Source organism: Hordeum vulgare, chromosome 3H (assembly GCF_904849725.1).
Source record: "Hordeum vulgare subsp. vulgare chromosome 3H, MorexV3_pseudomolecules_assembly, whole genome shotgun sequence".
Taxonomy (NCBI): Eukaryota; Viridiplantae; Streptophyta; class Magnoliopsida; order Poales; family Poaceae; genus Hordeum; species Hordeum vulgare.
Window position 1 is genome coordinate 290,930,072 of NC_058520.1, and position 19,407 is coordinate 290,949,478.

General features: G+C 43.6%; 1 protein-coding gene across 1 annotated transcript; it reads left to right on the plus strand.

Moving 5' to 3' along the window:
* The first annotated feature begins 570 nt into the window (after positions 1 to 570).
* On the plus strand, positions 571 to 1,953 carry LOC123441707 (vacuolar protein sorting-associated protein 55 homolog). The gene is made up of 4 exons (XM_045117990.1): positions 571 to 666; positions 754 to 793; positions 870 to 954; positions 1,947 to 1,953. Exons 1-4 carry the CDS (start codon positions 571 to 573, stop codon positions 1,951 to 1,953), a joined length of 228 nt encoding a protein of 75 aa, XP_044973925.1.
* The last annotated feature ends 17,454 nt before the right edge of the window (positions 1,954 to 19,407 follow it).

The window sequence follows — 19,407 nt, forward strand, 5'->3', positions numbered from 1 at the left end:
CCACTGCATTCTTCTCCCCATGTAAATACCTCTGCCTATCTTGTGATAAGTGCAGCATGCTTCACACCACAAGCCACATAACTGACATCAAGCATTACATTTGACTCTAGGGGCTTTGGTACACCCCATGACCAAGCCGCCCACTGCATTCTTCTTGCCATGTAAATACCTCTACATGTCTTGTGATAAGTGCCGCATGCTTCACACCACAAGCCACATAACTGACATCAAGCATTACATTTGACTCTAGGGGCTTTGGAACAAGGATATTAGTGGTTGCATCAGGGGAGAGTGTGTTTTCATCAGACCCTGATATTAGTCCGAGGCACAATGAAAATATGGATTGTGACGCTGTGTATTTAGACAGGTTTAGAGCATCCTTAATAGTATCCAGAAGATAGTTTGTTTATGCATACTCACTAACAAGTCAAATGATTGTGATTCGGTCATGCGGAGCCGTCGGTTGTTCATGATCACACTATTTTTTAACTCAACTATGCCCACAATGGTTTTCATTGTCCGCCTTTTACTCGTTATAGTACCTTTATCTGAAGAACATCAAAGGGAACGATGGCACTGTCACGCGGTATGAGGACATGTTTGCATAGTGGAAGACTTGCCACCCTGGCAATATTAGTCTCTGGAGGAATTGTATTGCAGATTTCGGTAAGCTTGGAATTTAACATCTCAGCGTCAGTTTTTTTAATCCTTTTCTCGATGTTGCCTAAATCTCTGCAACTCTATCTTCTTCAGGCATGTGCTCTTTATAACAACTGGTGGGCAATGTTAACAGGTTAGAGGAACTTCCAAACATTTATCTGATAATTTTAAACAAGTATCATGCAAATGATGCATGACATTTTTTGCAGTTCTGATGTACCTCATACTACCCATGCCGCTCATATTTTTCCTGGGCTCAGATTCCCCATCGATCATGTTCAATGAGAATGATGGGTAAGCTGAAGATCAAGGGGAGCATCAGCGCCGCGCAGAAGTTCACGCCAGACATCTTCCCCAAGCCCTCCAAGTTGTAGAAGGTCAGATTGCCATGCCTTGCCTTGCCTTGGTGATCGATTAATAAACATGATGGGGCAGGACTACTGCAAGTGGGATTGTACAATGAGATTGGGCACATAGGTGTTCACATGCTTCTTGCTATTAAATATTTGTTGGATAACTCAGACCATATGTTTCTAGGACGAACTGGAAAATATTCTTCAAGACCGACTAAGTGGTCATCACTATCATAATGGTGTTTCTTTGGTTGATATTCACAATTGCTTCATATTTTTTGCAGAGGTTAAATAAGTAAAGTTTTAATGATGGCCTTCTGGTAAGCATATGACCAATCTGTATGGAGTTTCACTCCATTTGAATGAAAGTGCATATGTTTGCATCTCTACTAGCACTGGGCATCGCAGTGCGGGGCTGAAGTAGATGCCGACGGAGGGTGAGCGCGGGACTTTACAAATACAAAATTCATGATCCACATATCGACAATCTAACCTGGTGCAACGCACGGGCACTTTTACTAGTTAACCCAAACACATATGATGGAGAATTCTTCCAAGAAACACGTATTCCCAAGAATTGTTTCAAGAACCACTGTACTTCACCCAAGAACATGGAAGTAGATAGCAACAGTGAATCCGATTTCACCCCTGAGCCGGAACCAGCAGAGCTCAAACTAGAAGAGGTTACTATTGCAGATGACCTATCAATGCTTGACTGATTACAGAAAGCCTTCCACAAGTTGATGCCGGTGAACCCGATGAGCACGTCATTCATGAAGACACGCGTGATAGTGATGATGATGATGCATTTATTGATCCAGAATATTATTAGTTTATATGCATCCCAACTTAAATTATATATGTACATATTATTACTCATGTCAGGTATTCAATTTTTTTTGTACTAATTTCTTTTACTCTTTATCATGGCAGGTGTTGAAAGATGGTGGGCGTGGGTCCAGATCGCACGGCGGGTACTTCTTCATCGGCGGCCAGCACGAGGGGTACTTCCATTCCACCCCTATCTCTTCGTAGAGTCTTGGCACACAGTCTAGGGACACCCGCTGGTGCTTCTTCGTCGCTGTCATTGCCCACCGGGAGAGGAGGCCGGGCAGGGAAGAAGGCGAACGGTACAGGACGTGGCCGTGGGAGAGGTAGGCGGACTGCTACGTCATCCTTGCCACCACCCCCAGCTGATTCACCCAAGCATAGGACTACTATGGTGGAACTGTTTGAGGTGGAGGCTACGGGGACTCCGATCCAGGAGCCTTGGGTCGACGGCCATTCGGCCCATGAGACTCCGGTTCTTGAGGTTTCATCCCACGAAACTCCGGTACCAGGGGCTATGTCCCAGGAGATTCCCCCGCCCCCACAGGCTTCAAACAATGCAGGCACGCCCGGATGGGGTACTTGGCCGGATCAGACCGAGGGGTCGGGTGGCCATTATGATGGTGGCGGGGATGAGTGTATTGATAGTGAGGGCGAGGTGGTTGAGGGGGTCGCCGTGTACCAGCGTGGTAGTACATGTCTCATGGTCATGTCGGCGACCGGCGAGCAGAGGCCGGTGATTAGGCTTGAAGGGCAGAAGTAAGTGCATTTACTCTCTTTCTACCTTTTGCCTTCAAGTTTCTTCAAATATCTAATGTGTTGACCTTGTCATACTGCACGGGTTGGAATCACCCCCTTGGAGTCTGCAAGACGAACACCGTCCTTGGTGTGCTTTACTGGGAAAATTTCCTGGGGTTTGTCATGTTCCCCGATGAGGGTGAGGTTCCTACACTAGTATTTACCTCGGAGCACTACGACGCTGCCCAGGCCCTGCCGGAGGATATGATCGATGGTGTCTTGTGCCACACGAGGGACGAGATGGTGATCAACAGCTTTTGGGTAATTTCTCCTTTTACACAATCTAAATATAACAATATAGCTAGTTATTATACTATTCAGTGTTGTCTCGTTTGATTGCAGACCTTCTACAGGTGTGAGGAGGGATATGAGGAGGCAGCGGCCAAGGTTATCGAGGCCGAGTGCAAGCGGCTATTATAGAACTTACGACATGAGGCTCGGCAACAGGCTGTTCGAGACTACTACGCCATGCGTGGTATTAAGAAGGACAAGAAGTCGTGCCGTGGAAAGTATCTAAAGAAGGAGCAGCACATGAAGGTAATTGCATGTTCTTAAGGCCTTGTACGTAGTTTTCTTGATTTGATTCGTAGGCGTACCGCTCAAATTTCTCCTAACTAACTTATAGGTGCCCCCGAGATGGTGTGCGAGTAAGATGGATTGTTGGGAGGCGTTGGTGGATGAGTGGTGCACAGGCCAATGGTGATCCGTCCACGACAATGCGAAGGACCGGCGTGCCCAAATGGTTGGTGTGCCACACCATTAAGGCAGCGCCAACTTATTTAAGTTCGGACGGAACTTGGTATGTGGTTTGTTTCATGATTCACGCAATTCATTCTTCATGCTAGCTTGAGCCCTTTACTAATACTTTGTTCCTCTCTTTTAGACGCATCACAATAACACGGAGGTGCCACAGTTGTACGACCTCTATGGCATGGCCCATACTGCCTCCTACAAGAAGTCCAAGGCATTCTCTGAGTCTCACATCGATCATCCAGAGAAGTTCACCAACATCTCATCCCATAACAAGCTCGTGAGATACAAGGAGGAGGGGAAGGCGAGGAAAGGGGAGGACTTTAACCTGAGCTAGGAACCTTTAGATCCAGAGTCGGTGCTGATATCTGGTGGCAGGAGGCCCCATGGCTCGATAGCCATTGGAGATGGGCTAATACGTTGTCCTCTCACTCTCCCCGAGATCAAGGCGCGCCAGACGAGCTCCTGTCCTGAGATAAGGCCTCGTCCATGGCCAGTCGATCTCGCCATCGACGTTAGTTATACGGACTCAGAAAACTTTCATCCATTACATTGTGTGTGTGGCCATCGATGATTACAATGCTAACGAGGAGTGGTGTTGCGCGCTGCTCTTCAGAGAGAGAGAGACAGCAACAACTCGGGTTGTTATTCACGAGCTTCTAGAGGAGAAGTACCGGGTGGCAGCGGAGACGGCTCGGGCCGCGGATCAGAACACGGCTTAGTTGTTGGAGGAGGATAGGGCACGGAATGAGGCGGCTAACCGGTCTATGTACGATCTCCTTGTGGTAAGTTTCTTTTTAACATTAGCCAAATCATGCATGTAATGTTCGTTTCATTACTAACTGATATGACTGACTCTTCAAAACCCAATGTGTAGTCTATGTGCCTCCAGAACGGTCAGACCCTCCATAGATGCCGGAAATTTCTGCAGTTGGAACGGTGAGTTTCATTTCAATGATCATTAGTTACTAGTATTAACATTTGAGTGTCATCATGCTAACGAGACACTGCAAAATATCTTTGGTGCAGAATAACTCCTGAGCCGCATCGCACAACCCTTCTCCAGGGAAACCATCTCCAAGTGAAGCCGCCCCGAGCAACCCCGGTGATTCACATCCTTGATGACGACGACGGTAAGTTTTCTCTAGTGTTCTACGACATACTTAGCTTATTTTCCCCAAGAAAGGCATACTTAGCTAATTATCCTCCAAAATTACATAATTAGCTTATTTTGTTCATTTATGACATAATTAGCTTATTTAGGTCAAAAATAGCACAAGAATCTTGGTTAGCTCATAACTTTGCTTATCTTCCTCCAAAATGACATAATAAGCTCAAAATAAGATAAGTATTGTAATCATCTTCTCCTTCTTCTTCTTCTTCTTATCCTCCTTCTTCTTATCCTTCTCCTCCTTCTTATTCTCCTTCCTCTCCTCCTTTTTATTCTCCTTCTCCTCCTCCTTCATCTTCTTCTCCTTCTTCTTCTTCTCCTCCTTCTTCTTCTTATTCTCCTTCTTCTTCTTCCCCTAATTATTTTTCTCCTTCTCCTCCTTCTTCTTATTCTTCTCCTTCTTCTTCTTGTTCTCCTTCTTCTTCTCCTCCTTCTTCTTCTTCTCCTCTTTCTTCTTCTCCTACTTCTTCTTCTTCTTCTTCTAGTCTTCTTCTTCTTCTTCTTCTTCTCCTTATAGTTTTATTCTTCTTCTTCTACTAACTTTCTTCTCCTTGTATAATTTTGCAGAATTGATTTGCTTCAGAAGCTCGCATTCATGGAATACAGCATTGATGGACTGCTACTGTTTACTTTTTGTTTCGATTTGTATTGATGGACAGTGTGAAACTATGTGTATATATGGATTAACACTGTGATGTTTGAAACTATGTGTATATATGGATGAACAATGTAAAGCTAGCCTATTTATTTTCTTGCTCTTATATGATGTTGGATACATGGCCTATGCTTCATATGATGTTTGGAACTATATATGATGTTTGAAATTATATATATCATATGTGTATTCTAAAAATGCAGGGAAATAACTAAAAACAAAGAAAACAGTGGCAATACACGCATTTTGCTGTCTGCCAACCGGCGACGGAGGCCTTTGTCATGTGCAAGCGGACGGCAAAGGCACCACATGGCACCCACATGTACAGCCTGGGGGCAGCCGTCGGACCTATATGGTCACTTTGTCATTTGCTACAGCCCACGGCAGGCGGTAATGGGCCGCCGCCTGGCAGACGGCAAAGCCCCCCACCTGGCAGGCTGCAAAGGGCCACCAAGCAAATGGAAAATCCCCCATAAGGCAAACGGCAAAGGTCGGCCCGACGGCAAACGGCAAACGGCAAATACCCCATCAAGGGCAAACGGCAAATACTCTGTTAGCCACCTAACGGAGTAGGTTCGTGTCGGCTACCGTCTAAATGCTTTTCCATCTGCTTGTCATGTCAGACAAATGGCAAAGCTCTTTGTCGTCCGCTGCATGCCGGCAGACGGCAAAGAAGGTCCTTTACGATGAAAGCAATCGTAGAAATTTTGTCGTCGACCGACGAACGGCAAAGGGCTTTGTCGTCCGTGGAGTGGCCCTTTGTCGTCCGTATGGCACATGGCAAAGAAGTTGATTCCTATAGTCAAGGAGGGTCGGTGGCTAGAGAGGTGTCCTCCCTCCACAAGGAAGGGAGGAGTCCCCCTCCTCCAAGGCACCTCCGGGATGACTTCTCCCTTTGAGACTCTTGCCCCCACCCTCATGCGCCTTTAGGGGTTGGTGCCCATGGTCTAGGTTGGCCACGACACCACCCTTACAGCCCATGTGGGCCCACAAAGTAGGTGGACCCCCCGATGGACCCCTTGAAAGGACCACGATGTCGCCTAGAGGGGCGTGAATAGGAGTTTCAAAAACTTCTACGGATTTGGCTTAATCCTAATGTAGAAATAAACTAAGAGGATACTTTTCAAGCACAAATCCTAAATATACTAGGCTCAACTACGTGCACCAACAACTTGTTCTACCAAGATGAATCACAACAAGATTACTCATAAGCACAAGTAAGTTACACAAACTTACTTGAGAAGTATCACAAGATGTGTAAGTGTATGACACAAGTTAGCAAATCACACTAAACACAAGATATATCAATAGTAGCAAGTATGAATTGTGGGATGTAAAGTGTAGGCCTGACTGATTAATCTTTACAGGGAAATAGCCAACACAATATAATGCGGACAACAATATGTAGTTAATGTACACTCAAGTAACCAAGGTAAACCACAAGCAAGGAGTTAGGGTTAGGGATAACCGAAGTCACGGAGACGAGGATGTATCCCGATGTTCACTTCCTTGGAGGGAAGCTAGTCACTGTTAGAGAGGTGGATGTTACCATGAAGGCACACCAACGCCACGAAGGCTCGCCCTATTCTCCCTTTGAGACAACACCACGAAGGTGTTTCTCAACCACTAGTGGTAAGCCTTTGAGGTGGCTTCCAAACCCTCACAAACTTTCTGGGGGTAATCACAATGGTTTGGTTCCTCTCCGAAGAACTCCTACCTCCTAGGAATCTCCAACCTCCAAGAGTAACAAGATCACGAGGACTACTCAAAACTTGCTCAAATCACAAATAGCTTGGGTTGAGAGGAGGAGAGGGATACGATCTATCTTTTGATTGGAGCAACCCTCAAAGGCACTCACACATACACATGGGATCTAGCTTTTGGTGTAGGCAAATGAGAGTGAGAAAGAATCTTTTGGATGTGTTTTGGCACCTCCCACTCGAGGTGGGAGAAGACTATATATAGTGGTAGCACAAAGGTGGCCGTTGGAGCCACTTATGCAGTGCAGTTGCCCGACGTCCGGCACCTCACGGTCGTCCGGACATCCATGAGGGGTCGTACGTCCGACAGTGGTCGGTCGTCCGAAAGATGCAGAAGGTATCTAATTACCACAGTGTTTGGTGGAGAGGTAATCATGGTTGTGTGGAGGACGTTAATCGTCCGAAGACACAGAAGATATTAGGTTAGCATCAAGTGAAAAAGTGAACAGCGCATGGACGACCGAAGGCATCGGCCGTCCGGGACACGGTCGCCCGGAATGGTCAAAAGTCCGACATTTTGGATCTGTTTGGTGGCAACAGAATTCCTACCGTACCAGGACGTCCGGTTCTCGCATGACCGGAGGGGCCGGAAGTCCGAAGGTTTGACTCTGTTGACTCGCTTTGGGTTTCCGGACGGCGTCGGCCATCCGGGGTCCGGATGTCCGAGAACCACCGGACGACCGAACAGGAGCAGATTAACCAAGAAGATAGAGAGAGTGGAATTGCCTAGAGTTTTGAGCAAGTTTCTTGCAAGACCCAGTGATCCCCTCTTAATAGTGCGGGATCCCTAAAATTGAAGAATCGTAAAAGAGCTACACTACTTAGCTACCGATAATCCATACTTGAGTGCATATGTTTATTCACTGAGCATCACTCTGCACCACTAACGTCAAAGGAACTAATACATTTGAGTCAGGCCTTAGACTTGAGCTTGATGTTATTGTTTCTTCTTGGCTCAATATGAAGGCAAGACATTGATGAAGTCTTCAAGTAGCTCACCCATACACAATGTGGAAAGCCTTGCTTTGTATTCATCTTCATTTGTCTACCAAGTGAACATCCACAAGCTTCAAGCATGTAATCCTTAGAAATGGTTATCTTGAACTTGTCCTTGTCAAACATGATCATGAACCCTTGATGTCGTCATCTCATGGACACTTGGAATCTCTCTCTCTCTCAATGCGAGCCCATGAGAATTACCTAACGCTTATAGACATAGACAACACATAGTATGGGTTAGTACACAATGTGCAGTTGACAATTACTTACCATACCACAGGATCCCATGTGGTACATCATTTGCGCTTGTGCGAAGTACAACTTTGAGTTAACTCCTTGATCTTCATCTTGGTCAACATTTATCTTAGATCCATGATTAATCTTGATGCCTTGAAGGCCCTATTGATTTATTGTTAGGATTCATTGCTTTAAGAAATGATTGCCAATATCTCAATTCACCAAGACCATATCAAGTTTCTCCATGAATCTCATATTGGTTATAACTTGCTCATCTTCATGATACAACATATGAGCTCATCATGGTCCTATTTTCAAGACATATGTAGAATTCTTCTCATTAATTATTCTCTCAAGATCTTGATCCATCATGGCTTAAACCATAAGCCAAAGCATGAGAATGTACGAGATTCTCAATGAACTCCAGATCACATTAGTTCATCACATGGAATTCATCTTGATCGTATCATATTTGATTCACTCATTGAGCTCATCCTTGATGCATGCACAACAATATGTATATGACATTCATTTAGAATTCATTCGAGATCCTTCTTGCATATTCATGGACCCAGCATACTTCAAGTCATCCAATATTCTTCATGTGTTGCATATAGAACATTCCTTCAAATGTATAACTCAATGCAAACATTAGTCCATTAGGATTGTCACCAATTACCAAAACCACACATGGGAATTGCATGCACTTTCAATCTCCCCCATTCTGTTAGTTGATGACAATCTCAACAAGAGGATTTATATAATGAATTTTAACACAAGTATGCAATTTACCCAAGGATATATTGAGTACTTGGGATGGTTTTGATAGCGTCAAGTGTCACACAGATACTTGAGTTTATCACACTCGATGTACTAACATCAAAATATCACACTCGGTGTACTAACATCAAAATACTTGATAGCGTCAAGTGTCACAAACATACTTGAGTTTATCACACTCAGTGTACTAACATCAAAATACTTGATAGCATCAACTGTCACAAAGATGCTTGAGTTTGTCACACTCGGTGTACTAACATCAAAATGCTACACAATATATAGAGCACGCTCCCCCCACAATATATGCATGTGTGAACGAACTATGAATTTTCTTGCACATATTGGTTGACATGAACTAGGTGGAGTTTTCTCTATTTTCTCTATATATACTAATTCATGCAATAAACAATATTTTTAGATATCTTAAATCCTCTAAGCTTCTCCCCCATTGGCAACAAATGCCAAAATGGGACAAATCTCGAAGACAATGAGTTCCTCCTTACTGTATGCGTATTGCAAGATGTGAGTGATATAAAATGCACATATTTAATGACAGGAAATTAGAGGAACTCACCATCTAGAGATTGCAATAGATGGGATATGAAAATAAGCATTCGACAGACATTTTAAAGATCTAAACAAAATATTTTGGACAAGGTAGAATGTGAATATCCAAATCGATCATTATCATAAGTGTGGGTCCAAAATACATCCAAACACATGAGTGCATAAGATTATGTGCAAGACATGTAGGCACTTACTTCGCAACCTCTTACCGACACCACCAATGAATCAATAAGGAAGGAACCAAGTGACCTGCAAGGATCAAGTGATATTGCAAATATGGAAACTTACTTATGTGCATAAGTTTATAAGTGGACACTATGTATCCACAACGAAACTTGCATACATAAAAAATTACAATTGATAAGAACATGGTATGCACAAGTGAATCCACTATCATACACATGTTATCCTAACATAAGAGCAAGACACATGGCACAAGGTCCATGGCACAAATTGATCTCATTCCATGACCATGAATTCCTACGAAGATACCAATACTATAAGCAATTGTAGTGTTTTTGGAATTTTCATAAAAGCTGCACATGAAGAACATTTTAGGAAATGACATGCAATGAGTTGCTTATTTGGCATGTCTTGGGATGAATGAACCGTGAATATGATTTTGTAGATCCCCATTAGATGATTCTACTCAATTGTCTAAACATTGCAATAGAGTGTTTTCAAGAACATGCAGGAAAACACAAAATAGAATAAGTACTATTTCGTGCTATGATGCAACCTACACAAGGTTGAATCTACTTTTATACATGCATGAAGTAAATACTTGTTACCGAGAAAGCATTGGTATAGAGTAGTAATGGCTGAGTCATGTACTCTTGGCTCTAATACCCTCGTGATGGAACCACCTTCTTTATGAATAAGCCAAGACATCAATGCTTCTCCAAAGTACTAGATCACTTTTAAGTACAATATGGTTCCCAACTTATTGGGTCCGAAGTAGTTAGTCAAACTATAATATATAGGGCAAAAACCACTCAATTATGGGCATATAGATATGAATTTTAATTTCATGCACATCTTAGCTTTAAAGGATATGACGGATTTACCATATATATATTGGATCAAAAATATGATAGATAAGGCATGAGAATTTGCACATAGTAAATATGCCTACACAAGCCTATCAAAATCCAAAGAGATACAAATTGGACAAATGAACACATAACTGTTAATACTTCCAATAATCTCACCAATCATTCATGTTGTCCAAAATAAATCAAATTGACAATTCAACATATGATAGCGCACCAAGTTCAACACATGAACCAAGCAAAACAAATGAGCATATAAGATATGCATTGTGCATAATCTTACATGCATGTCTCACTCAAGTAGATATATTATAGTGCAGACCCTGTCCAAAATAAATCAAATTGACAAATCAACATATGATAGTGCACCAAGTTCAACACATGAACCAAGCAAAACAAATGAGCATATAAGATATGCATTGTGCATAATCTTACATGCATGTCTCACTCAAGTAGATATATTATAGTGCAGACCCTGCAGGTTTGAGAATCATGTAGACATGACGGAGACACCTCTTCAGCCAATACACAATAGCGGTACTTGGATGCCCATATTGGTTCCCGCATATTCCACGAAGATCATTATCGGTCGAACCACATTGTCAACGATTTAGTCAATCCCGTATGCAGTTCCCTTTGTTTGTCGGTGTGTTATTTGCCCAAGATTCGGCCGTGGTATCTCATACCTAGTTTAATCTCGTTATCGAGAAGTCTCTTTACTCGTTCCATAATATAATATCCTGCAACTAACTCCTTAGTCACATTGGTTTCAAGCTTCTTGTGATGTTGTATTACCGAGAGGTCCGAGAGATACCTCTCCGTCATATGAAGTGACAAATCCCAGTCTCGATCCACGCCAATCCAACAGACACCTTAGGAGATACCTATAGAGCACCTTTATGATCACCCAGTTATGAAGTGATATTTGATAGCACACAAGGTATTCCTTCGGTGTCAGGGAGTTGCATGATCTCATGGTCTTACAAACATATACTTGACATGAATAAAGCACTAGCAATAAATTAAGTGATACCATCAAATGATATGCTTACGGTTGGGTCCTGTCCATCACATTATTCTCTTAATGATGTGATCTCGTTATCAAATGACAACTCATGTCTATGGTTAGGAAACCTTAATCATCTTTGATCAATGAGCTAGTCTAGTAGAGTCTCACGAGGGACACGGTGTTGTTTATATATCCACACAAGTATTTAAGTTTATGATCAACACAATTCTAGCATGGATAATAAAAGTGTATCGTGAACAAGTAAATATGATAATTACCAATTTATTATTGCCTCTAGGGAACATTTCCAACAACGAACTAATGTCACAGTTTAGGAAATGCGTGACCAAAGCAGTATCCACCTCATTTCCTCATATGAGAACATTCGGCATCCACAAAATCCTTGATGATCAGATTCACCAGTCTAAGGACAACTCTAACCAAACCCCTATAAAATAGAGGAGGATCCGATCTACCAAATTTTAGTGGAGTATATTTACTCCAATAACTTTTGGCCAGCCGAACCTAGTCGGTCCCCTAAATACATTGGTGTAGTTTTTTTCTAACTTATGCAGTTCTAGTTACATTGCAACTATATATTAGCATGCATATAGAAACTAAACATAAATATGAAGGTTAAAGAAATGTTTAGAAAAATAATTGTGTGCATCCAAAAGCGTCGATGAAAGTATGTCCATGGATATTTTGGATTTGGACCAAAGTAGACTCGCATGATTTTGGCATGTCCCTCCGCTCTATCACGGTTGATTCGTATGAGGCCAAACTACAATCCTCTCATGGGCCAACGGCTATAATCACTAAAAATCATGACAAGAATGGTTTCAAAGTCTTTGTCGTCTTCTTTCACTTCAAATGACAATGAGTCTTCGAAGAGCATCTCCCTCAACCTCTTTATCTTCAATGCAAATAGCTCGGTTCAATCCAAATGGCTTGGTAAAACTAAAGGGAAGAAAAAAGTTCAAAAAACTCACCTAGGCAAATTATCGAACACTTGCGGTGCGGTGGTGGTGTACCGGCCAGCATCGTTTAGGCCAAAATCGGGTGGTGACGCATGGGAATGACGTGTAGCGGTGTACAAGGAAGGTTAGATGTGGTGACCGCCAACGAGGAACAAGATTTGAAGCAATTAGACAAATCAGTAATGGCGACGGCGACGGCATTTCACCTTCATTCCAATGACGACGGGCGACGAGCGGCCTCAGAGTCGAGCAGAAGGGCGGCAAGGGTGAAGGAAGGCAATGAGGTAGTGGCAGGGCCGATAGACGGTCGCCGAGAGGTGTGCCTACGAAGAGGCAGTGGCGGGGAGGGGAAAGCGGGAGAGAGGCTAATTTTTTTCCTCTGAGCGGTAGCGACCGAGTATATTTAGTCACCACATAGGAGGCGGAGCAAAAAATTATCCTTCCCTATTCTGTTTAGGGAACCGGGTAGCTCTCGGTTAAAGGAGTAAACCAAAATCATCTAACATTAGGGGATCGGTTAGAGTTGGCCTAAGATCGACAAAAGTAGGAAGAGGACATCATCCTCATAGATAGATTATGTTGAAACTTAGGGTGCATTTGGATTGTGCCTCCACTCACCTTGCCAACTGAGGGCATGCCAAAATTTTGGCAGACAAAACAACAGCGAGCACGTTGCCAAATAATTGGTTGTGATGTATACAGGAAGGACTGATGGGTCACGGGCGTGCCAAAAAATTAGATCTCAACCAAACGCGAGCAACGCTCTCGTCAACGACCAAATATTTGGTAAGGCGCATGAGGGCTATAATCCAAAGAGACCCTTAGATAAAGGGTCACGGTAACGTCCACACATGTGGTAGGACCAATAATACCCCACACGCTCAATGATCGTAAGTTGTGTCATGTCATCGCATGCATGAACAAATGACGAAAGTGATGATGTCAACAGGAATCTTTTATCTTTCTAGTTTTTAAAATATTTTATCTCTTAAACAAAAAATCTGATTGAAAAACCATTTTCACCATTAAATTCATCGCGACGAGATCTTCGAAACTAGATCTCATATTGATATGTTTCAACGACTTTTCTTTTGGGTTAAAAGTTGTCATGTCTATTGCACATAAATTATCATCATGATTACACTAAAGTTGCCATGATATATTTCAACTACTTTTTGTCTATGTTTAAAATAAACTTTGACGTGTTATAAAAAATAAAATTAACAACTAAACTTGCCATGATGAATTACTAAAATTTGTCATGATCCATGAAATAATTTTGACATGGTTCATAAGTAAAAACGAAATATGTCGTCGGTTCTTTTAAAAATGCATAGTCATTGGCTCAAATTTGCCATGAACCATAAACTAAAATTGCCATGATGAATTACTTAAATTTGCCATAATGCATGTACTAACATTTTACATGGTCCATATAAAAAATGTTTTTCATGTTCAAAATACTAGAATTGTCATGGTCAAAATACTAAAATTGTCATGATCAATAAACTCAATTTGCCATGATGAATTATCAAAAGTTGTCATGATCCATCAATTAAATTTTTCATGGTTAATTATTAAAAATTGCCACGGTCAATTGATAAAAATTGTCATGAAAAGTAGTTGAAATACAATGGTAGCTTTAAATATAGAAGAAAAACTAGATGAAACATGTCGTGGAAACTTATTGCAAACCCTATGACGATTTCAGCGTAAATGTGTGACAACTTGTAGCCCAAAAAATCATCGAAACATATTAATATGAGATCTAGTTTTAAATATCTCGTCGGGGCGGATTTAATAGTGAAAACCAAATTTTAATTAAATTTTTATTTAAAAGATAAAACATTTTCAAGTCTAAGAATCTAAAAAGATTTCACTAATGTCATATATTTAATGTGTCAAGATGAATGATTATAGAGACGTGTGGACCATATTATTTTATGTCACGTGTATGAATGTTATCATTTACGTAGATATATGTCAAGTATGTATGAAACTGAGCATGCCCAACTCCTCGGCCTGGACATGAGAACCATGAGAGCATCATGGCAATGACAAGCAAGAGCAGCCAGATAAGATCTCGTGCCTAAGACCATGCACATACTGAATCCTTCGTCCCAGCACACCATTTACCACTACCTTCGTACTTCAAGTTTGGAGCAAAATCACCAGCCAATTCAGCCACCTACGCCCTCCGTTCCTAAATATAAGTCTTTCTAGACATTTCACTACGGACTACATACGGATATATATAGACATATTTTAGAGTATAGATTCATTCGTTTCGCTCTGTATGTAGTCTGTAATGAAATCTCTAAAAAAGATTTATATTTAGGAATGGAGGGAGTAGATGGGAAACCCTTCCGTGTAAGAACTTCAAAAAGAACCGACTATGCGTTTATGCCATAGAAATGCCATAGAAATGCTACAGTGCAAGTTTACTTCATGAATTTGCTTGTTCTTTAGCTTCTATAGCCACGTCATAAAATCTACTTAGTTTTTATAGAAAAGGAGGATTATCTGGCCTCTCTATTTGGGTGATGCATGCAATTATTATTTTTTATTCAGAGTGACCTTACTAAACTACATGAGGTAGTCTGAAGACGTCATCTTATCAACTATTGTGGCTACTTCTATTCACTTGACGAATGGGTATCGATAGTCCGAGCCTAATACCAAGTAGATATCGCATGAAAGCCTAACGTTTAAAGCCGTAGGCCCCAACCAAGCCACATACTGGGTTTGATGTACAAACCGGTAGGATGGACACTCATATGTCGTCGACATCGTCTTCCACCAAACCATCTTCAGAGAAGAACCTAACGCACCAACCTTGTCGTGCCTCTTTGTCATCAATGTCACCATGACACCAAACAACGTCCTCCTTCTACACGAGTCCATCTCTGCGCATCGGATGCAAGACTCCATTGTGGCACGTCACCATCAATGTGTAAGATGAAGCACCGTTCCACCAAAGAAGTCGTTCACTGATCCCTCAAGCCCATGTACACCTTCAAGAATGACGCCCCCAAGAGGAAAACGACACCAGAGCGTCGCTGTCATCCGATCTACTGATTTAGGATTTCCCTCGAAAGTAGCAGATAAAGGTCTGGAGCTTCTCCGTGGTTGTGCATTCAAGAAGGTAACGACACAAAAGAGTGTCACCACCGCTGGTCTTGACAAAAAGCCTAGAAGGAGGTTTTCACCCGGATCCGCTCAACGAACCTCCATCAAGCATCGTGTGCATGGGTCGCTGCCGATCTGAGCCGCGCGCATCAAGTAGGCCACACCGGCAATATCAAGTGTGTCTGAAGGCCAAACCATGCATGGTGCCGACCCGTCCACCGGGCCCTCCATGTCACCACCGCCGATCCGGGGCCAGATGGGCCATCATTGTAGATCTGATATCCACCACCAAACGCATCCAACGTCGATGCCTCATGCAAGGCCACTCGCCACGCCCGCAACCATTGGCACACGAGGCAGAGCCTACCACCAAGGCCAGATCGATCGCGCCTCCTCATGTCGCAGGACTCCGCACCATCCCCATGGCAAAAGAGCGAGGGAGGCCCCCGCCACCGCTGTCGGCCCCTGGGCTATGGACAGAGATCCAGTGACTTGCCAAGTCATGTTGCAATTGGCCCCTCCCATCTTCCATCCAATGTAGATGCTGCATATGGGACTAGGCCAAGTAAAACCAAGTCACGTCTATAGACTTATGAGGGACGAACGAGGCCCATGGCACAGACAAGCTAGGGATTTGGTGGGAGAACTTGTACTCTCCCGCGTTCGCGCCGCACCGCAGACGAGAGGGTTGAGGGCGACCATCTCCCTCGTAGAGGAGAGGAACGCAAGATGCCACGCACGGGAGAGTCAGGGGTGAGAGAGGAATGTTGTGCCCTGGAAGCGAGGCAGCTTAGCATCGTCGCAGAAGAGGAGCTACGTTGCTACGGCGGAGACCAATGAGGCGTTGTTGCGTCGACGCAGAGAAGGGAGGAGGGCCACCGCCACCGCACCGCATGATTCGAGGGGAACCTCTCCTGACCATCATCTCATGAAGTGAAGAAGGATAACCGCAATAAAGGAGCAAATCTTTGCTCATGTGTGCATCTAGTTCATTCTTTAGATTAAACTATAGCTAAGTGTACAAGCTGTAGTGCCCCAAGTGTAAAGGTTTCCTTTTTTGTAACCTTCCATGTGGGACCACCTTGACATTGTTATGAGAGAGTCCTATTGCTTCTATCATTTCATGTGTAGGCTCATCATTATTTCTCCCCTTGCTTGCATGCATATCATATCATGTCATGTGTTAGGTGTTGTTGCAATATGGTCATATCATTTCATGTGGTGGTAGTGATCTTGTGGTTATGCACCTTGTGATTTCATGTGATCTTATGTGTGATGTGAGTTATGACCTTGTGTGAAGTGTGCCTTGAGCTAGTAGGAGCAACCTTGGGATGGCATAGGTTTTAAAACCTTTCCTTTCTCTTTTATTCCTAGCTCCAGAAAACTCTTCTTCCTTTTCTGTTTTAAAAATGCCTATGATTTAGGTTGATTTGAGTTGTGTGTGGTGAAGTGAAGTCTCTGTTTTAACTTAGCTTTGACAGGTGCAAGATAATTACAAAACAGCCCACTTATTGTTGTTTTGTAAAATATTCGATTGCCCTAATATTCATTTTGGCATTTTATTCAAATAGATTAGATTTTTCCAAGCTCAGGGTCATTTTTGTTGTATTTTTCTCCCAGTAGTTTCCTCTGTGCATTTCCCTTATTCTCTGGTATTTTCGGTTAAAAGAAAAGGGCCAGGGTGCTCCTTTCTTTAAGTGGTGCCACCTTGTGGGCTCCCTCCCACAAGGCCGGCCCACCTCTCTCCTCCTCTCGCGCACCAGCCCATGCGGCAGCTCCTTCTACCTCACGGCGTGTTCCTCTGCTCCTTTCCGTCAGTAGCTGAGAGAGAGAGAGAGAGAGAGAGCTGCGCAAATGTCGTGAGCTCGAACGTCGAGGGACCCCCCTATTTAATCTCGGCGTCTGTGCCTCCCTCTCCTAGGGTTCCCTTCTTCCTCAGCCGCCGCCGCCACCTCTCCCCATCTCCATCTCTTCTTCTTCATTATCCTCTGGTAAGTATAGTAGGTAGCCAGAGCAGCCTCCGCCGTTGATCGTCATCCTCTCGTCGCCCTCCGGTGCCGTGGCCATGTCCAGGAGCATGGGAGCCTCCTCACCGACAGCAGGGACGACGTCTTCGCCGCGGACCCGAAGCCCCCCCTCGTTCTGCTTCGTTCTACTTCCAGGAGATCCCCGTCGTTGATCTTCTTCCTCTCCGTTGCCTCGTTGCCCGTTGGGTCCTCTCCTTCATTCCCCAAGGTGAGGAACCATCGCCCCCTTCCTTCTTCCTCCTTGGTTCGGCCTGGATCTGCCGTAGTGCTCCCCGTGCCTCCCTGTCTGTAGTAGATCGGCGGCAGGTTGTTGTGTGTGGTGCAGTAGTTGGGTGATGTCGTGCATGTGTGTTGTGTAGCAGGGGTTCCTCCCCCTCGTAGTGCATCGTTGGATGTAGTGGTGGCTCCCTTCGTGGGCAGCAGCAGCAGTGGTTCTGCCCGACGTCCTCCCTGCCGTCGGCGTGCAGAGCACAGGTTCAGGTGCTCGTGTTAGCTTGGCCTGCGGTACCCCTCTGTTCTACCAGTAGTTGTATCATAGCGCAGTGGTTCGAGTGTGTGTGTAGTATGTCGGAGATACAGGGTTTGATCCCTAGTATAAGCAACCCCCTTTTTGCTTGTTTTGTTGCACAGTATCTGCAGTAGCGCACTAGTTATCCTGTTAGGCACCACCTCTGTGTCGAGCCCATGGGCAGTAGTAGAGTGGTGCCCTATCTGTTGTTGGCACAGTAGATATAGGGTTCGACTACCCCTCGAACCCCGTTTTATTTCCCTTGTTTTTGCTCAGTAGACGCAGGAGTTGCTTTGTATTGATCAAACCCCTCTGTTCTGTCGAAACCATGACGGTAGGAGGGTGGAACTGGCTTTGTGGTGACTCCATGAGGCCCTGGGTTCGAATCCCAGGCCTGCCTCTTTTATTTTTTGCTTTCTTTCCTATTTGTTTTTCTTGCTATAATTTTTGCTACTTCTTGTGCCTAAACAATAGGCATAAAAAGAAGAGCATTTTTTGTTCCTTCCTGCAGATGCACTAGTGTGTGTGTGCTCTAGTGTGTTGGTTGTGTGTGTATGTGAGCACTTGGTGAAGTGTATGTGTGGTGGTGGTGCTAGCTTAGTGCATGCTTGTAGATGCACTAGTGTGTGCATATGTGAGGTAATATACATGTGGTTGTGCTTGTAGATTGTGGTGTGTATATGTGATTTCCACTCATACATGGGCTTGGCTCATGTGGCACCATATAGTTGTTCATATGTATGTGTAGGTGTTGGTGCTTCCATGATGTGTAGCTTACTAGATGCCTTAAAATTTTGTGTGTTGTTCAAGAGCATGTGTAGTGGGTGTTGTGGAGTTGATGTGTTTGTGAGGATCAGCCCCACCTTTGCAAATCATTCTTGCACCTTCACATTTCCATAGGTGAGAGGGCATAGTGACTATTGTGTGTGTGGTCTACTTGGTAGATGTGCTTGTGGGTTGATGTGCTATGACACATACATGGGGTCAAAACCCTCATGTCACTATTGTCATTGTGCACATGAACTAGTGGCTATGTAGGAGTTGATCTAGTGAATAGCACATGAAATGTTGCACTATTCAATTTGTAGGAATCTATGTAGTTTTTCCTTCCTAGTTTGTGGCCACTTGCTCCAAACAAGTGTAT

What these genes read in the sequence shown, in the direction of transcription:
- LOC123441707 (XM_045117990.1), top strand. Translation starts at nt 571, where the DNA reads ATGGCACTGTCACGCGGTATGAGGACATGTTTGCATAGTGGAAGACTT. An exon ending in GAATTGTATTGCAGATTTCG is followed by an intron (nt 667 to 753) that starts GTAAGCTTGGAA and finishes TATCTTCTTCAG; the next exon opens with GCATGTGCTCTTTATAACAA. An exon ending in CTGGTGGGCAATGTTAACAG is followed by an intron (nt 794 to 869) that starts GTTAGAGGAACT and finishes CATTTTTTGCAG; the next exon opens with TTCTGATGTACCTCATACTA.